The sequence below is a fragment of the Podarcis raffonei genome, chromosome 9 (genome assembly GCF_027172205.1).
Source record: "Podarcis raffonei isolate rPodRaf1 chromosome 9, rPodRaf1.pri, whole genome shotgun sequence".
In the NCBI taxonomy this organism is placed as follows: Eukaryota; Metazoa; Chordata; class Lepidosauria; order Squamata; family Lacertidae; genus Podarcis; species Podarcis raffonei.
In genome coordinates, this window is record NC_070610.1 from 35,651,785 (window position 1) to 35,674,990 (window position 23,206).

General features: G+C 38.6%; 1 protein-coding gene across 9 annotated transcripts in view; it reads right to left on the bottom strand.

The window, feature by feature from the left end:
• Nucleotides 1-23,206, bottom strand: part of CLCN3 (chloride voltage-gated channel 3) — a 42,099-nt gene that overhangs the window by 13,148 nt on the left and 5,745 nt on the right. For 4 of the 9 annotated variants that reach the window (XM_053402866.1, XM_053402859.1, XM_053402860.1 and 1 more), the window contains exons 3-9: nt 7,679-7,839; nt 6,971-7,070; nt 4,923-5,110; nt 4,042-4,164; nt 3,095-3,301; nt 2,094-2,174; nt 530-1,075 (exon numbers count right to left, since the gene is read on the bottom strand). In XM_053402866.1, the coding sequence (XP_053258841.1) occupies nt 530-1,075; nt 2,094-2,174; nt 3,095-3,301; nt 4,042-4,164; nt 4,923-5,110; nt 6,971-7,070; nt 7,679-7,839 (1,406 nt within the window). Of the gene's footprint in view, nt 1-529; nt 1,076-2,093; nt 2,175-3,094; nt 3,302-4,041; nt 4,165-4,922; nt 5,111-6,970; nt 7,071-7,678; nt 7,840-17,728; nt 17,944-23,206 lie in introns of those variants that run through there. The other 5 variants (XM_053402868.1, XM_053402864.1, XM_053402867.1 and 2 more) reach the window with 3 other exon arrangements.

Below are 23,206 nucleotides of genomic sequence, written 5' to 3' on the forward strand. Positions count from 1 at the left end.
CATTCTTGCTGGAGTTCAACATTTATAAGCAATAAAGAACTTAGCTTCTGAAAATAGGCCTTTCCATCCCACACAATTGTGCAAGAGAACACATCAGTGTTTGTCCTCCTTATTTGGAATCTCCAATTTTAAATTTCAACATGTTTGTATTCCTCACTGAACAAGATATCATTTGTCCTTCATACTAAATTAAACTTTGCTGCCTATCTTACTAAAAGGCACATACAATACATTAAGATAGGCTTTCTCAATAATGTACCAGCTAAGAATAGGGGGGAATGCAATAGAAACCCAATCTTTAATGAAACTTTATTTATATAGTGCTCTTTCCTTCTAATTTGTATCTAACTATATATATATTAACAGCACAATCCTATGCTTGTCTACTCAGAAGTAAATCCTATTGAGTTCAGTGGGGACTAACTGTCAGGTGTGTATAGGATTGGAGTGTAAGAAAGAGAGAGCTCAAGATTTGAACATGAAAACAAAAAGGGCAAGGGCCAGAGAAATATTGCTTGTTATATCTTACCTTGATACCGAAGGTGAAGACTGTCATTATAATCTTAAATATAAGGGCTAAACACAGCTGCCATATAGCTGAATACACTCCTGTGCCTGCTGGACGATCAGGAATATCATCTACTATTTTACTGACATTCATGTCATTTCTGTAATCACAAAGGGAGGAAGATTCCAAGGGGCCACAGTCTGTGAAGAGTTCTTTAATAAGCTCACTGGTGTTGACTCTGGTGTATGGATTTGGAAAAGCAATGACAGCGGTTATTGCTGCTACAATAATGACCTCCAGAACTGGATATTTTCCAAATTTTGTTGATTTGCGTCGACGGCACCAAGCGATGTTTGCACGGATGAAAAATGCTCCCCACAGCCCACCAAATACCCCCAGAAGAATGAATGGCAACAGTTCAAACAGGTACCATGGAGTATGGTATTCAACATAGAAAAGAACTAGGCGACTGTTACCAAAAGGATTGATCGATCTCAACACAAATGCAGCCACCAAAGCAGCAAAAAAAGATCTCCACAAAGTTTTCAGTGGAAAATAATAACTGACCTACAAGAGACAAAAAGAGAATAAATAATACAAATGGATCTATTGTGCAAATCTGCTCATTTCACTAAGCTTATAACAGGTAAGGGAAACTGTGTATTATCAACATCAGCAGCTAATGCTGAATGCTACTTTGTGCTTTGTAATAATACAGACATCACTTCAAGCATTGAGAGAAATGACTGACATTAAAATATTTTAAACTAGAGCAATGTTTTGGCAGTCAGGATAATGGGTTAGTCGTGCACAGATTCTGCACCAATTTCTGCAGACAAATATGGCAGATACAGGATAAGCCTGACCTGAAGCAGTTTCACTATTGCTTAACTGTATGGCAAGCCCAAGAACTGTCCACAAAGCAGCCCATATTACCAAAGTTACAGAAAACACCTTAGTGGTGTCACAGTAAAGATATTGCAAGCTAAGGTGCATGAAAAACCACATAACTGCTACATCATGAGCTGGATTCTGTCAACCCATGCATGTCTGCACCACTTCGACGTATCTGGAATGCGCTATCAAGTTCACACCAAGCACTGCCAGCAATGAGTAGAGCTTCAGTAAAGACAGGAAGAATGGAAACATTACATGCAGAGAATTTCTGAGGAGCTTCTAGCTGTTTAGGAATAACAGCAATAAATAGCTACTTGCCTAGTACTCTTTGACAAGTAGAATTTGGGTCAGGTGACTAGGGAAAGGAAATTTTATAAATCAGAAAGGTTATTCTTTCTTTTTGTGGAAATGCCATAAATGGCTAACATCAGGTTTAGGCAGTGAATCTAATAGTATCTTTTGTTGGCTAGTAGTAACTTCTGGTCACCTTATTTGCAAGGGTTGTACTACAAAGTTAAATTTATCTCTATTTACCACCAAATAGCCCTGCAACGAGTACACCTTGAGTGAAACTGTGCTAAGCTTAAACCTGCATTGTTATGTACGTAGAGAGACTGAGTTTGAGTGGGTCATGTAAGATTACAGTAATAACGGAATACACATTTTTTTCAGAGATTTTTATACATACTTCTTCTAGGCTGAAAAGGACTCCACCAATGGGGGCACCAAAGGCTACTGATACGCCCGCTGCTGAAGCAGCTGATAATACCTGCAAAAAGGATTACATAGCTTTAGACTGTTTGAAATAAAATCTCAAATGTAAATAGTTCACTGTTATGACTTATCCACAAACACTGGGCATATATAAACACCATAGCAGCAAAAACCATATTTCATAACTGATTGGGATCATGTGGCTTCTTCTTAAGATTGGGGGATGTTGCTTTCTCTAAGCTAGTCACAACTGGCCATGTGTTCGAAAGCCACTTTCCCCAAGACCAATTCTAGAATTCAGAGAATATAATTTAGGAAGAGCTCTATTATCTGACCAAATGTGTTTTTAAGAATGTGCTCCCGAGGAAGGGAAGACTGTGGCACTGGAATCCGAGAGCCTGATCTTATGCACTCACATAGTTACGATATATATGTGCCAAAAAATGTGGCATACTTGTCAAATTGTGTTCCAGTTTTTTTTTGGGGGGGGTCTATTTAAGGCCCCTTGCTGCACACTTTTGCAAGAGCAAATTTATACCAGCAGCACTGAAGGCACAGGTTGCTGAACCCTCTTTGCATCAATGAAAGCCCCTTGTGCCACATGCAGGCCTTTCCTTAGAACCAGATTACACCATTGGGATGAGGCAGCCATTGGGGCCCAATACTATGCTCTTGCCACTGCAGAACAGCAGACAGCACTGGGCCCTGGGGTTCATACTGCCAATTTATTACAAATATGAGAGCAGTGCAAAATTATACATGAGGTAAGACCCTGAACAATTTCAAAACATCAGTATTTCTAGAATTAACCTCATTTATTCTCTGTAGCTTACTACTTTATTCAATTAAGAAAAACAGCAATTATTTTAGCCGCAATTATTTAACTGCAATCGGATTAATAAACATGTTTATTCACTACTTCCTTTTCATAAGAATGAATTATTATAAATGTATAATTTTATAAGAAAGACACACCTCCCTTTTTTTTGCTTCATTTGTGCTATACTTCGGAAAGAGGTAGGAAAAGATATTTCCACAGCAACAGGCAACATGTACTAGAGGCCCCTCTTTTCCTAAACTCAAACCTGAGGCTACAGCCAAGACTAAAGTGATTGTTTTTATCATCAAGGTCCACTTGCCCAGGTATCCTCTAATGATGAAGCCACTCAATATAGTTTTGATCTAGAATAGAAAAGAAATAGACATTAAAATAATAATTTAGGCTTTTCATGAAAATTTTGAACACATATCTCAGAAAACATAACTTGTTCAAAACTTAAATTACACAGCTGCTGGAACAAAAATAACCACTCTAAATACTCATCCATTTTTTAAAAAAGTCTTTTAAAAGACTGAAATATATTAGTCTGTGATCCTGCACGACTACCACAAATACACTGGTAATTATTCAGATGCTTATATTATATTTAACTTTCTGCATGGAATTTATTCACTCAAAATATAATTAAGTGTGCAAGTTTGACAAAATAAAATTAATTTCCACAGCTCTTTTAACTTCTTTTCTATATATAGTCCTAGATTTATTTTCCCCCTGTTTTGGCTGTTTCACTTTGTGCTATCACCTGTATCAGCTATATAACCTAATATAAATGTTATAGGTGGCATAGGCAAAATATTAGCTGTCATAAGTGGTTGTCGTATTTCTTCCACTCTGTTTCAGATCTATCTCCAACATCCAAAAAGGAACTCCAATGTGCCTTATGGCCTTTGACACCCCTTCCCAGGGGTCATAGAACTGCAGCCTTAAATACACAAATTAAGTCCTGAACCACAATCAGAGTCCCAATACTTTATTTTGTACATTATTATTTATAAACATGTAGTAAGTTCTATGTGACAGCATTCCTCTCTTTACCAGCTTTCCTAACCACTTTTAAGGATAATTGTAATGGAAAGCCTACCTCTGGAATCCCAGAGCCACATGCATAAGGTGCAAACACCTTCACCAAAGAAACGGCTAGGAAAGCAAAGCTCAAGGCCCAGAAAATATACATGATGTAGTTCATAATGTAGGAGCCTGGGCCCTGAAAGAAAGCAAACAGAACAAACAGTTAACAAATCTGAGTTAGCTACCACATAGTAACTTAATTTGCAGTGAGTTTTGACACAAAATGTCTTTTCTTTTTAAGCGAAGCAACTACTGTACAGCAAACAGGATAGGGTGAGGTGGTCATTGGCTATAGTACAAGCCTACATGTCAGCACTCTTCTCCCATAATGCCAACAAGTGATTAAAGCAGAGGTGGAGAACCTGTGCCCCACCCCACCCCAAACTTGCTGGGCTGCAGCTCTCATCATTCGTGGTCCTGGCTGGCTGGTCCTGGTGGAAGTTGTCACAGGTTCCCTACCCTGCATTATGGGCTCACCCTGAAGCTCAAGGTCTTTCTCAAACACATATAACAGATTGTGCAAAAATACAGCAACAGCAGCAGTTAAATGGCAGCCAAACATTTAGGATATTTTCATACTGTCAGGAGTTTCTGCACCTACAGCTTTCACTAAGTCAATTTTGTAATTTCATTAAAATATTCTCATGCATACATGTTTCGGACTGCTGAATTTCTGAAAAATGTCAAAAATCCCCCACTCCCACTCTCCATACCCATCAGCATGTGCACAAGGCATTGAAATGTTCTCTGGACATAGGATGCTCCTTAATCTTTAGTTATATGTTAAATTATTACCATTTCTGTTTTTTGATAAAATACCATCTGCAGGCATTTACAGACAGGTTAAGTCAGTGAAGAAAGGACAGTGAAGAAAAGTTGAAGAGCTATACTTGCCTCTGCTTGACCAATTATTAGTTCTGCCCATGTTTTCCATAGAGGACATTTGTCTCGCTCTTCAAATGTTGTTTCATTTGAGGCCCAGCAACACTGTTCATGGTTGAACCACAGGGCACTAAGACAAATGCCTTCCTTTAAATCAGTCATCCAGTCTGCAGCAATATCTATCAACCCAGCTAATGCACCTATTTCAGTAAGAGAGATAGCATAGTAGACAGAGCGCATAAGTAGACAAAATCACCATCAATTCACGCAGGATGTAATAAAAACTCAATGTGTTCAAAAACAGGCCTAGCTGAGATTACTCTTCTTCAAAATGTAGAAGATTAATGTTAACAAAATCAATCACTTCACCCGGAATGCCAACATAACATAAATGGTGTCATTAATTTTGAAATGTCCCATAGAGTTTTACATTACTGACTTGGGGATATTTTTTCTTCACACTTTTCAAGATTAAATCTGTAGGGTGAAGTCACTGATAACCTGATCTTGACAAGATAGGCATGCACAGCCCTCAGGAGCTCATCTTGAAATGCTTAACAGTGTCTAGGGAGTTGGATATTAATCACATTTCTTCTTTAATAATAATAAATAATAAGAATGTTATTTATACCCCACCCATCTGGCTGAGCTTCCCCAACCACTCTGGGCAGCTTACAACATATCTAAAAACATAATAAAAACATCAATCCTTAAAAACTTCTCTAAACAGGGCTGCCTTCAGTTGTATTATACATAGCTGTCAATGTCTCCCGATTTTTAAGGGAAATTCCCTTATTCTGAATAGGATTCCTTGCAAGAAAAGGGAAAAGTTGACAGCCATGGTCTTATAAAAGTCAGATAGTTGTTTATTTCCTTGACATCTGATTGGAGAGCGTTCCACAGGGTGGGCACCACTACTGAGAAGGCCCTCTGCCTGGTTCCGTGTAACTTCACTTCTCACAGTGAGGGAACCAGCAGAAGACCCTCGGAGGAGGACCTCAGTAGCTGGACTGAGAGATGGGGGTGGACACTCCTTTGGGTATACTAGGCAGAGGACGCTTAGGGCTTTAAAGGTCAGCACCAACACTTTGAATTGTGCTCGGAAACGTACCAGTGAAGATCCTTTAGCACCAGTGTTATATGGTCCTGGCGGCTACTCCCAGTCACCAGTTTAGGTGCTGCATTTGGATTAGCTGCAGTTTCCTAAAGAAATCTGAGTGGTTTGGAGCCCTGCAGAGTTTTACAACTGTTTTGTAAGCAGCACTTAAAAGTAGTTTCCCCATTTTGACATCACAGAAAACCGTGGTTTAAGAAACCAGGACATCTCCTCTGAAGCTCAACATATGGAAAGGGAAAGGATGGGGGGGGACTCAAGCTCATTGCTTGCTCATACTCCAACAATCCATATTTTGTTGGATTGGGAGTGTTGCATAAGGACCAGGCCATAATCTAAAGAGGATGATTCTCAACACCTTTAATAAAACATTCTTTACTCAGTCTTTTAGTTCTAAAAAAATAAAACTTTATAACCAGCTTGACTTGTTTTGTACAAGGAAGGAAAATTTCCTTGTTTCCTGCAAGTATGCAAATATTTAACTTGGCAGGGCAACCAAAGAACACCAAGATCTTCAAATGTTTCATACTCTAAATACTCCAATATTTGATGTTGCACTCAGGAAGTCAATGGACATTCAGCAGAAGTAAGAAAAAGAACACAGGATGCAGGTCAAAATCATTCATCTAGGTGAAGTGAGAAGAGACACAAAATGGTCTGGAGGTCTTGGGGTAGAAGAGTGACATATCCATAATTTACTGCATGCCTTACTGCACTGATCATAGCTTTCACCTTTATTGTTGCCTCACATACTGTAGATTGCCAATATTATAAGTGATCAGAGGTGAGGGTTGCACTCCTGTACCCACTGTCTGCAAGTTAGCCCCCGCTGAACTAAATGTAGACTTATGTCTGAGTATACATACATATATGATTGCACTGTAAATATCACAAATTTCACCAGGGGTTCTACAAAAACTAGACAGCTCCTTCAAGTTGTCCCTACCTGATGCTAATCCAGTTAGTGTCACAACTAGCCATCCTGACCATGCATCATACAAACTCTTTGTCATCTCCCAGGCCGATTCTTTCTTCTTGCTATTGATCTGTAGAAACAAAATATTACCTGGTATATTACAAATCTTTATTCGATTAACAAATTATACGACAAGTTTGTGTTCTGCTGCTGAGCTATGGCCCAGTTCTGAATTGTGTGGGACAGGATCCTGAACCTTGTCATGTTCTAATGCCAATAATAAAATGCTTTTTCAAGTTGTCAATCTGTCACCAGCTGTCAGATGTTGGAGAAGTCAAACCCTTTGGCTACCAATGATGTCCTTAGACCTTTTGCTCCAAGGCTGAGGCCATTCACTCCCTAAGCAGAATTCCACCTTTCCTGTTCATTCCCCCCCCCACTGTTCCTACTGTGTTGTCCCCCGCCCCCAGCAACAGCTGGATATAGAGGGAGGCAAGGGTTCCTACTTCTTATGCTCAGAAGAACACTCAAGAGAATAGAAATTTTAAAAAAATGATCCAGCAATGAATCATTCCAGTGTCAGTTACTACTGTGACTCAAAATCCAATTTGCACCAACACACTACAGATGACACCTCTCCTATACATTTATATAAATAACCATTAACCTGATCAAACAGTATGTAAAAGCAACATTGTTGTTGTTGTTTTTTAAAAAGCAGTGCCCTACAGTTTTTACCCGTCTGTGTCTTTCTCTGTCCTTGCACTTTTCTCGCACCCAATCAATGGTGTGGAAGTCATCGTATGTTCCAACCCCAGGAATGGGCTCATCCAAGAGGTCCAGTAAATGTGTAGTACTGTTAATGCTTCCTCCATTTGTCATTGTATAATGAGTTCCTGCTGTGGAAAGAGAATTATTTATTTTAGTTTCTGTACAAGAAGATAACTATCTATTTAACTTATGGCTGCCGACATTCTAAACTTAAATCAAATAAAATTCTTATTATATCATAGTCTGGATCTGAGATGATACAGCACACTGCTCATCAGGAAAAATCCTGTGGGCTCATCCACGATTCAATGGCTGTATCAAGAGCATCTCAAACTTATGTATCTACAACATACCTCTTTCAAATGTCTATATAAGGCTTACTCTACTACTACAACTACTACTATTACTATTTCTTAAATTTCTATACTGCCCTTCATCCAAAGATCACAGGGCAGTTGACAATATAAAAACATAAAAAGGCCTAGGCCCTTCAACTGTTAAATATAATATCTGTATCTACAGTGCATGAACTGCCTTTTTTCACTGCTACAGAAAATGGGTTTCTACAACAGCTCCATCTGTGCACATCTCCACTCCATATGCCTCCCCAATGTCCCTATATTTGGCAGCAATGCAGGTAAGAAAGCATTTACCATGTCACCTGTGGTGAATGTATGACTCTAGGAGCCCATACACACACCCAATTCCCAGTTAAGCTTCTTTTTGGTAGAAGAAAGCATGCAAGGCACAAACCCCTGCTATGTTCTCACACCTGGGAAAATACCTCAAAGCTAACTTCCTGCACTTATTCTTTCTCCCTCCTACACTTACAAGAAGAATGTAGTTGCTACTAGTGTTGGGTCACTATACAAGCTTTACCAAATACTGCCCATTATAGTTCCTTCCATGTCTTCTGGAAGCATGGGGCAGGAATGAAGAAGAGCCCTGGTAGTCAGAATAGGGAGGAATCAGGAAAACACATGTCTGTGTTCATATTACTAATTTCTACTGTTGTAAAGATTTGCCATGCCAAATTAACCCACAGTATGAATCTAACATGAGACAAGCTCTGCCTCAGCCACATCACCATAGTTTCAATGTTCAGCAACTAGATATCATCTAGATTAAATGGGTCTATTTTCTGCATGGTTGTCTGGAAAAACCTGAACTCCAGATTCATTCTCAAGCAGACTGTGATGCCGAGTCCCCACTCACTTAACAGAACACCTCCACAACTTACTGAGGAGACAACAAGGAGAACTTCCAGGAATACTGCAACAAGGATTGAGCTTCAAACACTTAAAGTGCATGTTTGCTAGCCTCTTAGTATGCTGGAAATAATGGGAAATATAGTTCCCATCTCCCTGGCCACTGCCACACATGCTTGACCCATACCCTTCTATAAAGTGTGTTGTGGTGGTGAGGGTTGGTGTGAACACTGTGGCAGGAACTGGAGGCAAATTACTTATTCATTTCACATCAGCAATAACTCTGGAGAGTCAGGTGTCTGATCCCAAATACAGTGATACCTCGAGTTACAAACGTCTCAGGTTACAAATGCTTCAGGTTACAAACTCCACTAACCTGGAAGAGTTACCTGGAGTTGAGAACTTTGCCCCAGGATGAGAACGGAAATCGTGTGCCTGCAGCGCAGCGGCAGCAAGAGGCCCTATTAGCGAAAGCATTCCTCTAGTTAAGAACAGTTTCAGGTTAAGAACGGACCTCCAGAACGAATTAAGTTTGTAACTAGAGGTATCACTGTGGATTTGTGGTGCCTAAAATTTGGTCTCTGAAGCCCCATTTCAGAGTTCACCTCAACCCTGACTGACATCTGTAACCAATCTGTAAATGATATCACAAGGTCAAAAGAAATGGCTGTAAACACCTCAAATATATGTTTTAAATAAACAGAATGGGTGTACAAATTTTCAGAAAAACATATTCATGTAGACTAAAAACACTAATCATTATGATCAGGCTGCAAATGGCAGAATTGTAACCCTGTAACAAGCAGTGTTTTCTTTGAACAAATGAGATCTAAAAACAGATTTAGACATCTGTTGCAGTGTCTCAACAGTACTGCATTAAATATGGCCCAGCTATGGCACAGGCACCAATCTTTTCCTGCCACGCATCTCAGTTACTCTGATCTAATGTTCTTACTCTGAAGCAAGTCTCTTCTTTGGTGAAATATTGAGTAACTAATCCAAATATCATATGGAGGAAGTATTTCTCTTTAACAGGTAAATCCTGATTGCTGCTTTCCAGTCAAATGGGATGACTAAGAGCTGCAACAATACAAAATTGCAGCTACTATAAAGCACAAGTCTGGATTCAAAATAATAAATTTCTGAAATACAATTTCTCTTTCCCCCTTACGTTTCAGAATTTTAGCACAAGTGGCATCCACATTTGCAGCACAACTGTAAGTTCAAGAAATATGAATAATTAGGAAAATGTCCATTTAAAAATATTGCTCATGTTTGCAGTTGTTTTAAAACCCGAAGGCAAATGGGTCAAACAGATTCCACAAACCCCCTCAATTCTATGCACAAACTTATAAGCAGATTATTTTTACTATACTCAAAAAAGATATCAGGGGGATTGAAAAAAAGGTTGTCTTATCTCACAATTTGTTTTTGGTTTTTTGTAATATCACTTATGTAAATATTTCCTCCTATTTCCCTGCATACTCTCCAGGTCCACCCCTCTCCCCCCAAAACCATCCCACACAAATAACTGCCTTCCATTCACCACTATGCTATTAGCAATTCAGTATAGCTTGAGGAATGTTGTGAAAATGTCCTTGGGTCATGACTACACTAAGAAAGTAGGTCACACTGCAAGTATATTAACTAACAAGTTTCAAGTAACACTTTTTAAAACAGGAGTGAAGAGATATAGTTCAACACCTTCAAAACACTAGGTTATTTCTGTTTTTGACCAACCACAGCTTGCTGTTGTTGTTTTGTCCAAACTGAGCAAGATGTGGGCAATATTAATATGGTTGTTTCAAACAAGCCAACTTAAAACAATGGTTTATAAACCTACCTTGTTTCAACAGGCCTTTGTTAAGAATAAACTCAGCTTATAGTTTGGGTGAAATAAACAATGGAAGCGGACTCGCAGCAAGGAGAAAGAGAAGTGAAATGGCCAGGAGGCTCGCCTTCATAAGCAATGACAAAGCATATGCAAGGTTTCATACTTCAAGTGGTGCCCTAAAAGTTAAATAAACCCCCAAGTAATTGCCAGTGTTATAGTCTTTCTAGTTAGGGCAGGTAGAAGCCCAGCTGCTGACGAACAATCAGGAGCCTTAATTTTTGTACCCAAATGTTCCTTGGCAAACCCGCTGTCAATGCTGATCAGCTGATGGGCAGTGACAGCAAGTCTGTTGGAATTAGCTATGCTACAAAAGTCCCCATCAGGATCTCTCTAGTGTGCCTACCACTGCTAAAAGCAGGGCCTAGTCAGCACCAATCAGCAGACTGGGTTAGTTAAATAAAAAGCTGAGTTGCTGCAGCAGATGGATAAATTTTCTGGTGGGATCCCAAAAGAGTAGACCAGCCTAGTGGGGAAGACTGAACAATGTTGAAATGTGACATGCACCCAGTTGTAAGGAAAAACTCATCCATTCCTTCTCAAAGGCCAATTAATGCTGGAATTATAAGTGTTGTCTACACCAGATAAATGGAGTATCACTAGAGTATCACTCTACACTAGATACTGGAGTAGCAAAAAATTATATTAAAATCCACTATTGTAAGCCTCAAAATGTTATAGCTTATTTAAAAAATGCTTGCTGAGCTATTAACAATATTTTTTACCTACCTGATGAGGTCTATGAATGTGCCGGCAAGTTTAAACATGGTGAAAACTCTGGTTTTAATACAGGAATATCATACCTTTCAATTTTGGTGAAAACTACAGGTGCATCCTCCTTTACAAGCCTGAATTAAAGTATGCTTACATTGCTTTGCTGAGTTCTGAGTGTCAGGGCAAAAGTTATTAAGATGATTCTGCCCCACTAAAGCATATGGTAGCAAGTACTGGCAAAATAATGTAGTGCATGGGCAGTTTAAATTTTGAAGCCGAATTTCACCATCACTATAATGTTAGCAGAGGGAGACATGTAATGGATGCTATGATGCCTATTCATTTTGTTATGGAATATGGTAGTGTGGTGTGCTGACTAGACAAGGATTTGCCATCCTTTGAGGGATAATTCACACATTTGGAAATGTGAAAAAAAATGTGGACACCACCCACCTCATCTCACAATGACACAGCATGCAACTGTCAAACCATAAAAATATATTTCTTTCAATGTTCAAAAATATGATGCTATGCAGTTACTGTTTTGTAAACTACTCGGAGAATTTTTTAAAAATAATAAAGCACTATATAAATTTAGTTAAATAAAAATAAAACAAACATAGGATCTAGCTCAAATGTTGTGCACGTTTTTGTTGCAATACTGTGAAATGCAACTGAATCTGCTGTATGCAGCTATCTGAACAGGTTGAAGTGCAGTGTACACCTTGGGTATGAATGGAAGCACATGTATAATAGAGAACTTCCCATTATATTATAATATTACCTTAAGGTTAACAGAACCTAATATTTTAATACAGGGTAATTCACTGATTTATTTTTAAGAAACTCTGCTAGTTAAGGCACTTCCTAGCTGTAGCTCGTGTTTATTTTCATTTTGGTTATAGCCTGCCCTAAACCTTTTGATTTGCAGGTTGCTATTATTTATACATTCAAAACTATTAGTGGGGCAAATAATATTTAAAAAATAATAAAAAGAAAACCATCTAGATCAGTTTTAAAGCAACTAGGTCACAACCACATTTGGAACAGCTTTTCTAGAACATGTGTTGCATACATAACCAAATCAGCACATAATCTCAGCTCTAGCAAAAGATGACACTACCAAAACATTTATAAATCCAAATAACTGAGAATGCAGAATATATAGTTCCCTTTACCCTATGAACAACCCAATGCTTCTATGCAATCAAACTGCATAAGCAGTTTTCATTAAGAATTCCCCCCCGATTTAGTTTTGTTCTTGGCCTGTAGAAGCAATGGGGATGTAATTCGATTTTAAAGTAACTGTAGAATGTCGGTAGAATAGGATAGAATGGATTCTGACATATAGTACTGTGGCAAGAGAAAAACAGTACAAAGGCAAACTAAAGGAACCTGAGATCATGCATTCAATGCATCATTTATATTTAATAACTGAAGATTGCCATTCATGTCTACCAACTGTTAAGATGAAACTTGTTCAAGCCATGCTTGCTAACTGGATCTGCTATTTGTTATTATTAAACTCAACACAGTACTTTATCACAGTACTGTGCAATATTCAAGAAACCTGGCGGGTTGGATTTTCAGCTTTTCTAAGTTTGTTCCCGATTAAAGCAATGTAATATGTCATGTGACATTTAAAGAAGGAGAAATGATAGATCTACTTGCAGCAGAACAGGAAAGAAAACTGTGGATAGATCTATTCTGGAGCTTGAGATCCCATGTATCATTGTTACTGACCCAAGAAGGAGGTACCAGGAAACCATTAAAATGGATGTGGGAGAAACACTGATAAGTGAAGAGGAAGTGGCTCAGCATGTTAGACAGAGGCGTAGCACGGTAAATGGGCCACAACTGCCTGTTGTGGAATAGGGACATAAGGACACCCACGTTCAAAAGGAGCCATTATTTTAGACTCAGAGAAGGTGGTGCAGAAAACTGGCACTGCTAGTGTCCCTAAAAAGCAAAGGACAGTCTTCCCTATGATTAAGCATGCCAGTACAAGAGAGACCAAAGAACAGTATTAGAAGAGCATACAGCTCCTTACAAACCATAATTATTCTTTCCCATATTCTTTGGGCAGTCAGCATGGCATTTCACTGAATTTGGCTTTTAAACACTATTCATTATACAGTTTAATGAAGAAACAGATTCAGGTATACCTTTTAGTCTATTGCTGCAAATACTAAGAGTCTTGAAGTACCACAATGTCCTTTGTTCATTTTAATTAGAGAAATCCTTTAACATCAACTAAATACACTTTCACATCAGATAAGTCAATAACCACTACAGGGAGACAGTTAGCTTCAACCATTTGCATTTGCTCCTTAGTACGGATGTTCCTACAGGTCATTGGTATAATGTTTGGAATATACGAGGAATGTCTAGCAACTAATGCAAGACTGTAACCTGCAAGAACTGGTAGCTCCATTAGCTTTGTAAAGGCTAATCATGCCTGCTGAAAATATATTGCAAAACCAACATAATCTAGCCTTGACTTATAAGAATCATTGGGATCAACAAAAGCAATTTAAAGAGCACAAAAGAATTTTGTGTAACATAGATGTTAATCTCCAGATATAAGTGCAATACTGGGTATACAGTGACAGATCCAGGTGCATCCAAAGAAAAGGCCTTCCCACCCTTCCAGCTGAGGAACCGGATTTCTCTCCACCCATAAGCACTTTATACAGACATGAGTTTTATGACACTGCTTTTAATTTCTTATGACACCTGCAAAAGCTGAAATACAAGAAATTTCCTGGTCCTTTCCCAAAGACACTTACTTGAATAGATATATATATTATAACTTGCTTTGGAGGGCCATTTTTATAACTTCCCATTTCTTATTTTAATATCCATGTGACATTCATACAAACGACCTATTTAAGAAGTAGCTCAATAAAGGTATATGTAATTTTGCCAGTTGTGTTAGGCTTAAATTTGAATCTTTGCAGGAAAGTGACTTATTTTTAATAGACATGGAATAACCAGTGGAAGAATAAACTTTAGTTGCTGCTAAAAGTATTCTTATTTTGAAAAGCCTACCCAAATGTTTAGAAAGCTGATGAGAGTTTTAATCCATTTTCAGTCTATTATTATTTTAACTTTTCCAGAGTCTTAAATTATTGTTGTCAATATTATTGTTTTGTCTTTTTTTGTGAACCACTTTGAGTTTTTTTACAATCAAGCCGTGTATAAATTTTAAGAAATACATAATGAATAAACAAAGCTTTATTGAATTTTTCACTTCAAATTTGTGACAAAATTGCTGAATGTAGTTAAGATTACTAAAAAAAAACCTTGAGCAACAACTGGAGCTTCCTGAATGCCTTCCTTTCTTATTAACACTCCCTAAAACACCACCTGCCATGTTTACACTCCCTAAAAAGATCAGTTTCCTTAAAGCCTGTGTAAAGTTGCATACATGTTGTGCCAATCAGAGCCTTCTATAAGAAAAATGTGCTCAGCGGAGAAACACAGAGCACCTGACTGTGAGTGAATCATAAAATGGAATTTCTAACTTCAGATTATGTTCTACTCACTTAAGGCAGGCTGCTTCTGTGCCTCACTGCAAAATTAATACACCTCAACAATCTGAAAGCTGTCCTCTTTATACATGTTGAATGCACTTTGGACACCTTAAAACCCCTTTGCCAAAAAACAATCACGAAGCCCCATTCTATGCATATTACTCAGAAGTAAGTTTCACTGGGGGAAGGGCCATAGCCAAGTGGTACAGCATCTGCTTTGCATGCAGAAGGTCCCAGGTTCAATCCCTGGCATCTCCTGGTAGGGTTGGGATAGAATTCTGTCTGAAATCTTGGACAGCCACTACCAGCCAATATAAATAATAATGAGCTAGATGGACAAATTATCTTCCTGTGCTCTCATTATGTTCAATGACACTTATTCCCAAGGAAATGAGCAAAGACTATAAGCTTAGTTTCAAAGAACATTTTTTGAAAACGGCCCATGTCAGTGTGTATATACTAAATTGTACAAGAGTACTCATTGAAATAATTATTTAAAAACCTCATCAATTCAACATTTGGCAACCTATCACAAGCCCAAACAAGCTTCTATGGCACACAACCACAATATGATTAATTTATCACAGAAGTAACATAGTTGAAGACTAGCTCCAAGACTTATTGTACAAAGCGACAGACATCTTAGCTTCTGTTACTTCAAGAAGAAACCTTAGAGAGGATTATGTACAAAGTGGCGCATGTTGAAGTAGTTACAACAATGCTGACTGGACAAACCCTTGCCTTGCTTACTTTTCTTCAGTAATGAAATCTAGTGCACAAAGACGAACCTGCCACAAATGCATTAAAATGTACTTTATGGAGATAAAGCTATTTCCTTAAATGTATTTTTTATTAAAGATTTCTTGGTTTACAAAAGTATGTGCAATGTCTCTTTTTTCAAGTTACATTTTCTACAGATCAGTTTCATTTGTCGAGACATTAGTGTTACATTAGAAAGAAAAGGGGGTAAAGAGGTGGAGGGGGCCATGGTGAGTGGGGGTGGAGTCGGGTGGCAATGTTTCTATTTTACTTAATGTATGTGTGGGGTTTTGTGTCAGCTTCGCTTGCGAGGGTTCTCTTTACTATTCGCCTGTGTTCCTTTGGTGGTGAGAGAGGTTGGGGTTGGCCTAGGGTGTGGTTGTTTGTTTGTGATTGGCTGTGGTGACCTTTGTTTTCATGCGTGAGTGGGGTGGGTGGGTGGGTGTTTTTGAATCAGGTTAGCCATATTGATTCGTATGCTGTTGGTGGATTTTTGTCGTTGTCATGTTGGATTGTGTATGTGATAAAAGGGAGCCATACCGGGGTGAAGGCGTCTTCTTCCATTTGTCCCCATGTCAGTTTCAGTTTATTGATTAGTTTTTCTAATTTGGCTGTTTCCCATACTATTTGGTATCATTGGTCCATGCTTACTCCTGACAGGTCTGATAAAGCTGCCATTTGTGAGTAGCCTAACCTCAAGCTCCCAAACCCCAATATCTGAAACAAAAAACATACTGACAACATTCTATTTTTAGTTCTGCGACGTACTTAGAGAGGTACGAATGAAAATTATCTAGCTCGCTATATATAAATACAACTTCAGGACAAGCTCAACTTTGAAGTAATAGGCAATATTAAAAATTAATAATAGATTCTTAGCTGTAACAGTATTTACACTGTATGCTTTAGTACACTTAGTGTCTTCATTACAAAACAAAACTCTGATTTAAATTACATTCAGACAGCAACCCCTTGCATACATCCAGTTCTAGGATTCACTGATAAATGGGAGAGGAAGCAGTATGACAAAACAGAAACACAAACTTGTCTTCCGTTTTGCACAATACTTCCTTATAAATGTCTCCTTTAGTGTGTGTCTCCCATACTGATTCTACAAAATGCACGTCTGCCATTTGGACTAGTGGTGGTGAAAAGCATAGTTCCTGGATAATTTTCATTATGTTGGGTGTACTGATTCAGCACAGTCAATACCCCAAAAATCATGAAAACAGGCTATACCCCTAAAATGCCTGAAAGCACCTGCAATTTCTCTGAACATGTACACATCTGCATGAAAAAATAATGGCCAGCCTGTAATTGTGATACTCTTCCCTTAAAGGTATATAATTTCCTGTGAACTGAAATGTAACAAATACAGCTATTACATTTTTAGATTAAAATGGCTGTTTTGAGTCATGCAGTAAACTCATTGCACCAAGCTTGCAGAATGCCATGAAGGAGTTAACTATAGGAGCACGCACAGAAACTTCAAAGCCTAGTGCAAACAGCATTCTCCTTTAAGTTCTCTCAAGAGAAGAAACAGCTTCCTTAATTAATTCTTGTCAGTCAAGCTATGAGCAGCCATTACTACAGAGCTTATTTCACGACTTACATAAAAGAGAAAGGTTGGGTTTTGCGCTCTTTAAGAAGAATGCCAGATAGCGAAGATGGAGTCACCAGCCAATGTGATCTGAAGCAGAACTAATCCATCAATTTTTAAAAAAATGCTGCCAAAGGGCCAGTACTGCCTGTTTTCCCCCAGTATGAAACATATTGGGGGGGCTTGACAAATCAGTGCAGCATTTAATAAGCAATTAATAACTCATCTCTAGATCTGAAAGCAACCTGCCACACACACACACACGAGAAGGCATACAAGAAACTGAATCACAACATGAATCTGATATACCTCTTTTATGCAACTCTCTCAGTGGAATGCCGTCTCCTCCCCCATCGTACGGTAAATAAGGATCAGAAGATACTTCCATGAGTGTAATAGACAAACAGAGGGCTTCTAAGATCAGAACGACCGAGTCATTTCTTATAGAACAGCAGCGGGCTGGGAAGCTGCCATATTCGATCAGGATTTGGACTGTGTGCTGGCTTGTTGCAGCAACTCTGTTCTTCCACAATCGATGATGTCATCAAAGGGAAATTATTGCAGCCTGGTTGCTACTGGCTACAATCTAGGAGTGCTTAAAGGTGGAACGGCAGACTTAATCTAAAAAGCCTGCTATTTCTGAAGGTGACTACACTTGAAGTAAAACAGAATGAACTGGTTTAGGAGAATATAAACTAAACCCAGCTACCCAAGCTAACACTAATGTAAAAATAGCAGCACTGAAAAGGCAGCCATGTTTGCCCTTGTGCTTTTCTATATACAAACCAAATACTTAAATTTAATTCCTCAAAAAAGAACAAAGTGGGATGGGGGAGAGAAGACTTATCTTACTCAATTCAGTGTCTTTTTTTTAAAATACACAGATCCATAACTAATATGACCAGTAATAAGAGCACAAATCATACGAGTGGCTTAGAAACAGGAACATTTTATCATACCCAAAAAGGAGGGAGGGAAGTGTCTCTCAAATTACAGAGACAGATTTAATGCAGTTTAGCCTTTCTCGCGTCATTACATTCACTTCAACAACAGAAATGTTATTAAAAGCCGATGTCGTTGGCACACTTAGAAATCCAATTCAAGCCCGTGAGATTTACTTCAAAGTAACTATATGCAGAACCAAGCTGCCTATTATCTTCCCATTTGTATCTCATTCAACATGGATTGCCATTTGGTTCGTGGACATCCCAATACACTGAGTTAGCAAACTGCCACTGTTCTAAAATAAAACAATCATATTCAAACACATAATGTAAGGATTCCTGGAGATTTAAGAATGAATTTGAATGCTGTTTAAAGTCTACTCTTCATCAGAAAGGCTGTATATAATACATGGTAACTGATTTTAGTGAAAATTTTGATTCTCTGGATATAGAGGTTTGACGCTAATTTTTGTCCAGAAATAAATACCAACACATTCTGACTTGTGAACCTCAAAACAAGTGTTAATTTGCTCTGGGCAAATGCTAATACTTGTCCTGTTCTAGCTTCTGAAGCACAATCTTGCCCCGACATCCACAAATTGGTATAAAAGGTAAAGGTAAAGGGACCCCTGACCATTAGGTCCAGTCATGACTGACTCTGGGGTTGTGGGGCTCATCTAGCTTTATTGGCTGAGGGAGCCGGCGTACAGCTTCCAGGTCATGTAGCCAGCATGACTAAGCTGCTTCTGGCAAACCAGAGCAGCGCACAGAAACGCCGTTTACCTTCCCATCGGAGCGGTACCTATTTATCTACTTGCACTTTAACATGCTTTCGAACTGCTAGGTTGGCAGGAGCAGGGACTGAGCAACGGGATTCGAACCGCCGACCTTTTGATCGGCAAGTCCTAGGCTCTGTGGTTTAACCCACAGCGCCACCCGCGTCCCTTACAAATTGGTATACTTTCACCTTAAAAAATGATAATATTCTGAAAAAAACATGCAGGCCATATGATGATTTGGTTGCAGATGATATCACTTATTGTAGTTGTGGATGTCACTTTTTGTATATATAGTCCAGTAGATAGTGTTGGGGAAGAATCAGTGGTCATGATGTATGATGACACCAATCACATGGGGAAGTATGTATGTACACTCCTAAAGCAAATTTTAGGTTGCAAGATACAAGGTTGAAAGCTAAAATTTTCAAGTTAGCTTTCTCTGAAATCTGCCTGTTTCACACACAGGGTCAGTTAGACAAGTGCCGCTGAAAAGTCTCAGTGAATGGATGAAACAAGGACATTGGGAGATGGGATTTTGATTTGTTAGGCCAGAGCTTTCCAAACTGTGTATTGTGACACTTTAGTGTGTAGGTGTGTCGCGCAAATGCTTCCTGCGCTCCCCTAGGGGCTGGAAAGGGGTTGGTTTACCCTCCAGTCTGCTAGTAAAACTGAATTACTGTGTCACAAAATGACGCATGTCTAAAAACTGTGTCATCAACATGAAAAATTTGAAAAGCTTTTCATGAAGAATACAACATGGTTACAGGGGTGTGGGGCATAACATAACATGGCTGTTGTGGGGAGCATGGATTAACACAAAATTAGCCAAGGATGTAAATGTGTTAACTGTTATTGGCAACTTTAAAAACATAGCACTGAAATCTTCAGCCACGCTTTAACCTCCAGTCATTGCCTCCTGGATTAACCTGAATATAAGTAAATATTTATTTTTTTTACATACTGCTCTTCATTTTTAAAAAAATCTCAAATTGGTTTTTACACAATGGAACATTAAAACACAATGAAAACAACAAATACATTTATTACCTACCAATCTAACAAGTACAACTATGATCTACCTATAAGCATAGAGGAAACCAAACAGCAGAAGAGGAAACAAATCACACGACCAATAATACTTTTTTAAAAACAACAACACACACTTGGCTGAAAATTTTACAGAGCACCAAAAGCCAGGAAAAATAGGCCACCTGTTGCATCTCCATGGAATTACATAGATGAAGTGCTACAACGGAGGAGATCGTATTAATTATCTCATGTAAAAGACACTGTTCTTCCTGTAGCTCTGGTACTGACGAAAGAGCATTCCCTGCCACATTTGCTTTCTTAATTCAATATATGGTACTCCTACACATTGAGACAAGTTTTTAATTTCTCTGAGTTCAAAACAATACCACCACATATCTATGCATGATTGCAACAGTTTATGGTTGAACAATATAAAACTAGAATGCTGAAAAATAAAGAGACCATTGGGGAACCAGAAGTCTCCTTAGCAGCAAGTACCTCTTCCCCGCAGGTAAGCACCTATGCCCAGCATAATGATTCCCTTTCCAAACATGGCAGGGAACTCAGAGGAGAAAGGGATGTTTGTACTAAATGAGGGAAATCAACTCTGCACCCCTTCCCATTTTTCTGGCATGCCCCCAAAATAGGATAAAAGAGTTGGCATATCTCATTTTGCACAGGAGATATCCCAGAAGAAAGAGCAAGACAAACAGCAGACACGTACACACAGGCCCAGCATCAAATTTCCACCACAAAAGCAAGGGATCTGAGATCTGAAATACAGTGGTACCTCGGTTTTTGAACAGCTTAGTTCCCAAACAACTCAGAACCGGAATGCTGCAAACCCGAAAGTAGGTGTTCCGGTTTTCGAACTTTGCCTCGGAAGCCGAACGTGCTCCTGAGCTTCCGTTTTCACTGTTGTCCAGCTCATTTGAGTCCCCTGCATAGTAATTAAGGCTTTTTTCTTCCCGTGTTGCCCTTGCAAGGCAATTTTAAGTCCCCACCCCATCATAATAAAGGCTTTTTTCATCCCGTTTGTATCCTTGAGCAGCTAATTTAAGTTGTCCCCTCCCATGCATCGTAATTAAAGCCTTCCATTTCTGATTGCAGAGTTCTGAGGTGATATTTGGTGCTTTTGTTTTTGCTATTTTTAGCATTTTTGTTTGTGTGGCTTTTTCATTTTTGTGACTGTGGCTTGTTTTTCGTTTTATGATTGATTGATTGATTATGTTACTGCTGAAATGCATAAAAGCCCCCCATCCAAACAATGACTATTATCAGTGCAAGTAAGAAAAAAAATAATTTTAATTTTTATCATCTACAACACTGTCTTATTTATTTTATAGTATAGAACATTGATTATTGCTTTCATTTTATGGATCAGTGGTCTTGTTGGATAGTAAAATTCATATTAAATTGCTGTTTTAGTGGTTGTTTCTAAAAGTCTGGAATGGATTAATCTGTTTTGCATTACTTTCTATGGGAAAGTGTGCCTTGGTTTTGGAACGCTTTGGTTTTGGAATAGACTTCCGAAACCAATTAAGTTTGAGAACCAAGGTACCACTGTACTGCTTCTCTTCCTAGTTAGCTGGCTCTATTCCTCTCGATACAGGGAACAGAGATTGGCAGAAGGACAGTAAGGATATGACAAGACTAGATGAAGCCCTGATGGGTTAGGGAAAGCATTTATGACGAGTGATTTTGATGGACAGGTAAGCCAATGAACAGTGTGAAAAATAGTATTAAGTATCAGGAAAACTAGTACATCAAAATAGTGGCCTTTTTGACTGTCCATTCTAGGAGTGGGGAGGAAAGAGAGGCCTGATACTTACTGGAAAGTTTCGTAAGCTACTGCACTGCAACCTAATATATACTTAACACAGGAAAGATCCCCTTTCAAGTGTCTATTACTTAAATCAGGGATTGCCAATGCAGTGCCCGCTGGCACACATTTGCCCAGAGAAGTTTTCCCTGGTACTTGTAGGGTCTCCTCCTACTGAAATTAAGACTTGAAAGAAGCATGTCATTGTAGTCAACAGAATAGGTTGCGATGCAGTGTGTGCAGTGCCCACAACAAGCCCAAGTAGGTTGTTGACCCCTGACTTAAATTACAACTGAAATTGCCAGTGTGTGCAGTTGTGAAGCAGCTGTTAAGAGTATCAAACTTTGTTATTAATAGTTACAGTTCTATTCCAGAGATTCAAGTCAACTATAACATTTTAAAAGTGTGGCACATATACATATAAGGGCTCAGATTTCTGCAACTAGTTCCTTCACTATATGAATGTTTGTGCCTTATTTGCTTAAACTAATTCATCTAAAGCTATTGTTCTTTGACAAGCCCTGACCAATGTTCCATTATGTTCCTTGTTGATATTTCTAGGAATAAAAACAATTTAGCACAAACACAATGTCCTTCAACAAATTAACACATTGTATCTTTCCCTTTAAAGCTTTTCTTACTAAAGCTTAAAAAGAACAGATTTGCACATTTTCTTCCTGCAATTTATGGACAGCCAATTTAGTCACAGCAAGTCTCAGTATTCATCCGTTATTGTTCCCATCTGATTTTGTTCCCAAATAGCCTCAAGAAGCATCTGTGCTTCTTGAATCACGGAGTAATGTTAGTCATTAAGTTATGCCAACCACATTTAACGAAACTGTAAAAAAATTAAAACATGTTAGCTTTGAAAAGCTAATAATACAGGCAGCCCCATTTACACATGTTCAATATGTACATGACCATGTATCGCACCAAACTCAGAAACATCATAAAGTCATCACTGAAACATCACGAAAAGGGTGAAATGGTGTGTTTGCAGGCTTTTTCCATGGGTTTCAATTATATGCAATTTCACCGACGCATGAGGTGCCTCAAAACGTAACCCACACATAAATGGGGGGCTGTCTGTACTGTTCATAACGCCAGTATTTCTTCAAACGAAGAAATATGTCAGAAAGTCTTAAAATAGTATGTGGAGTGCTAAAACTAATCTAACAAGAAAGTCATTTTACAGTTCACAACATTCTGCAAG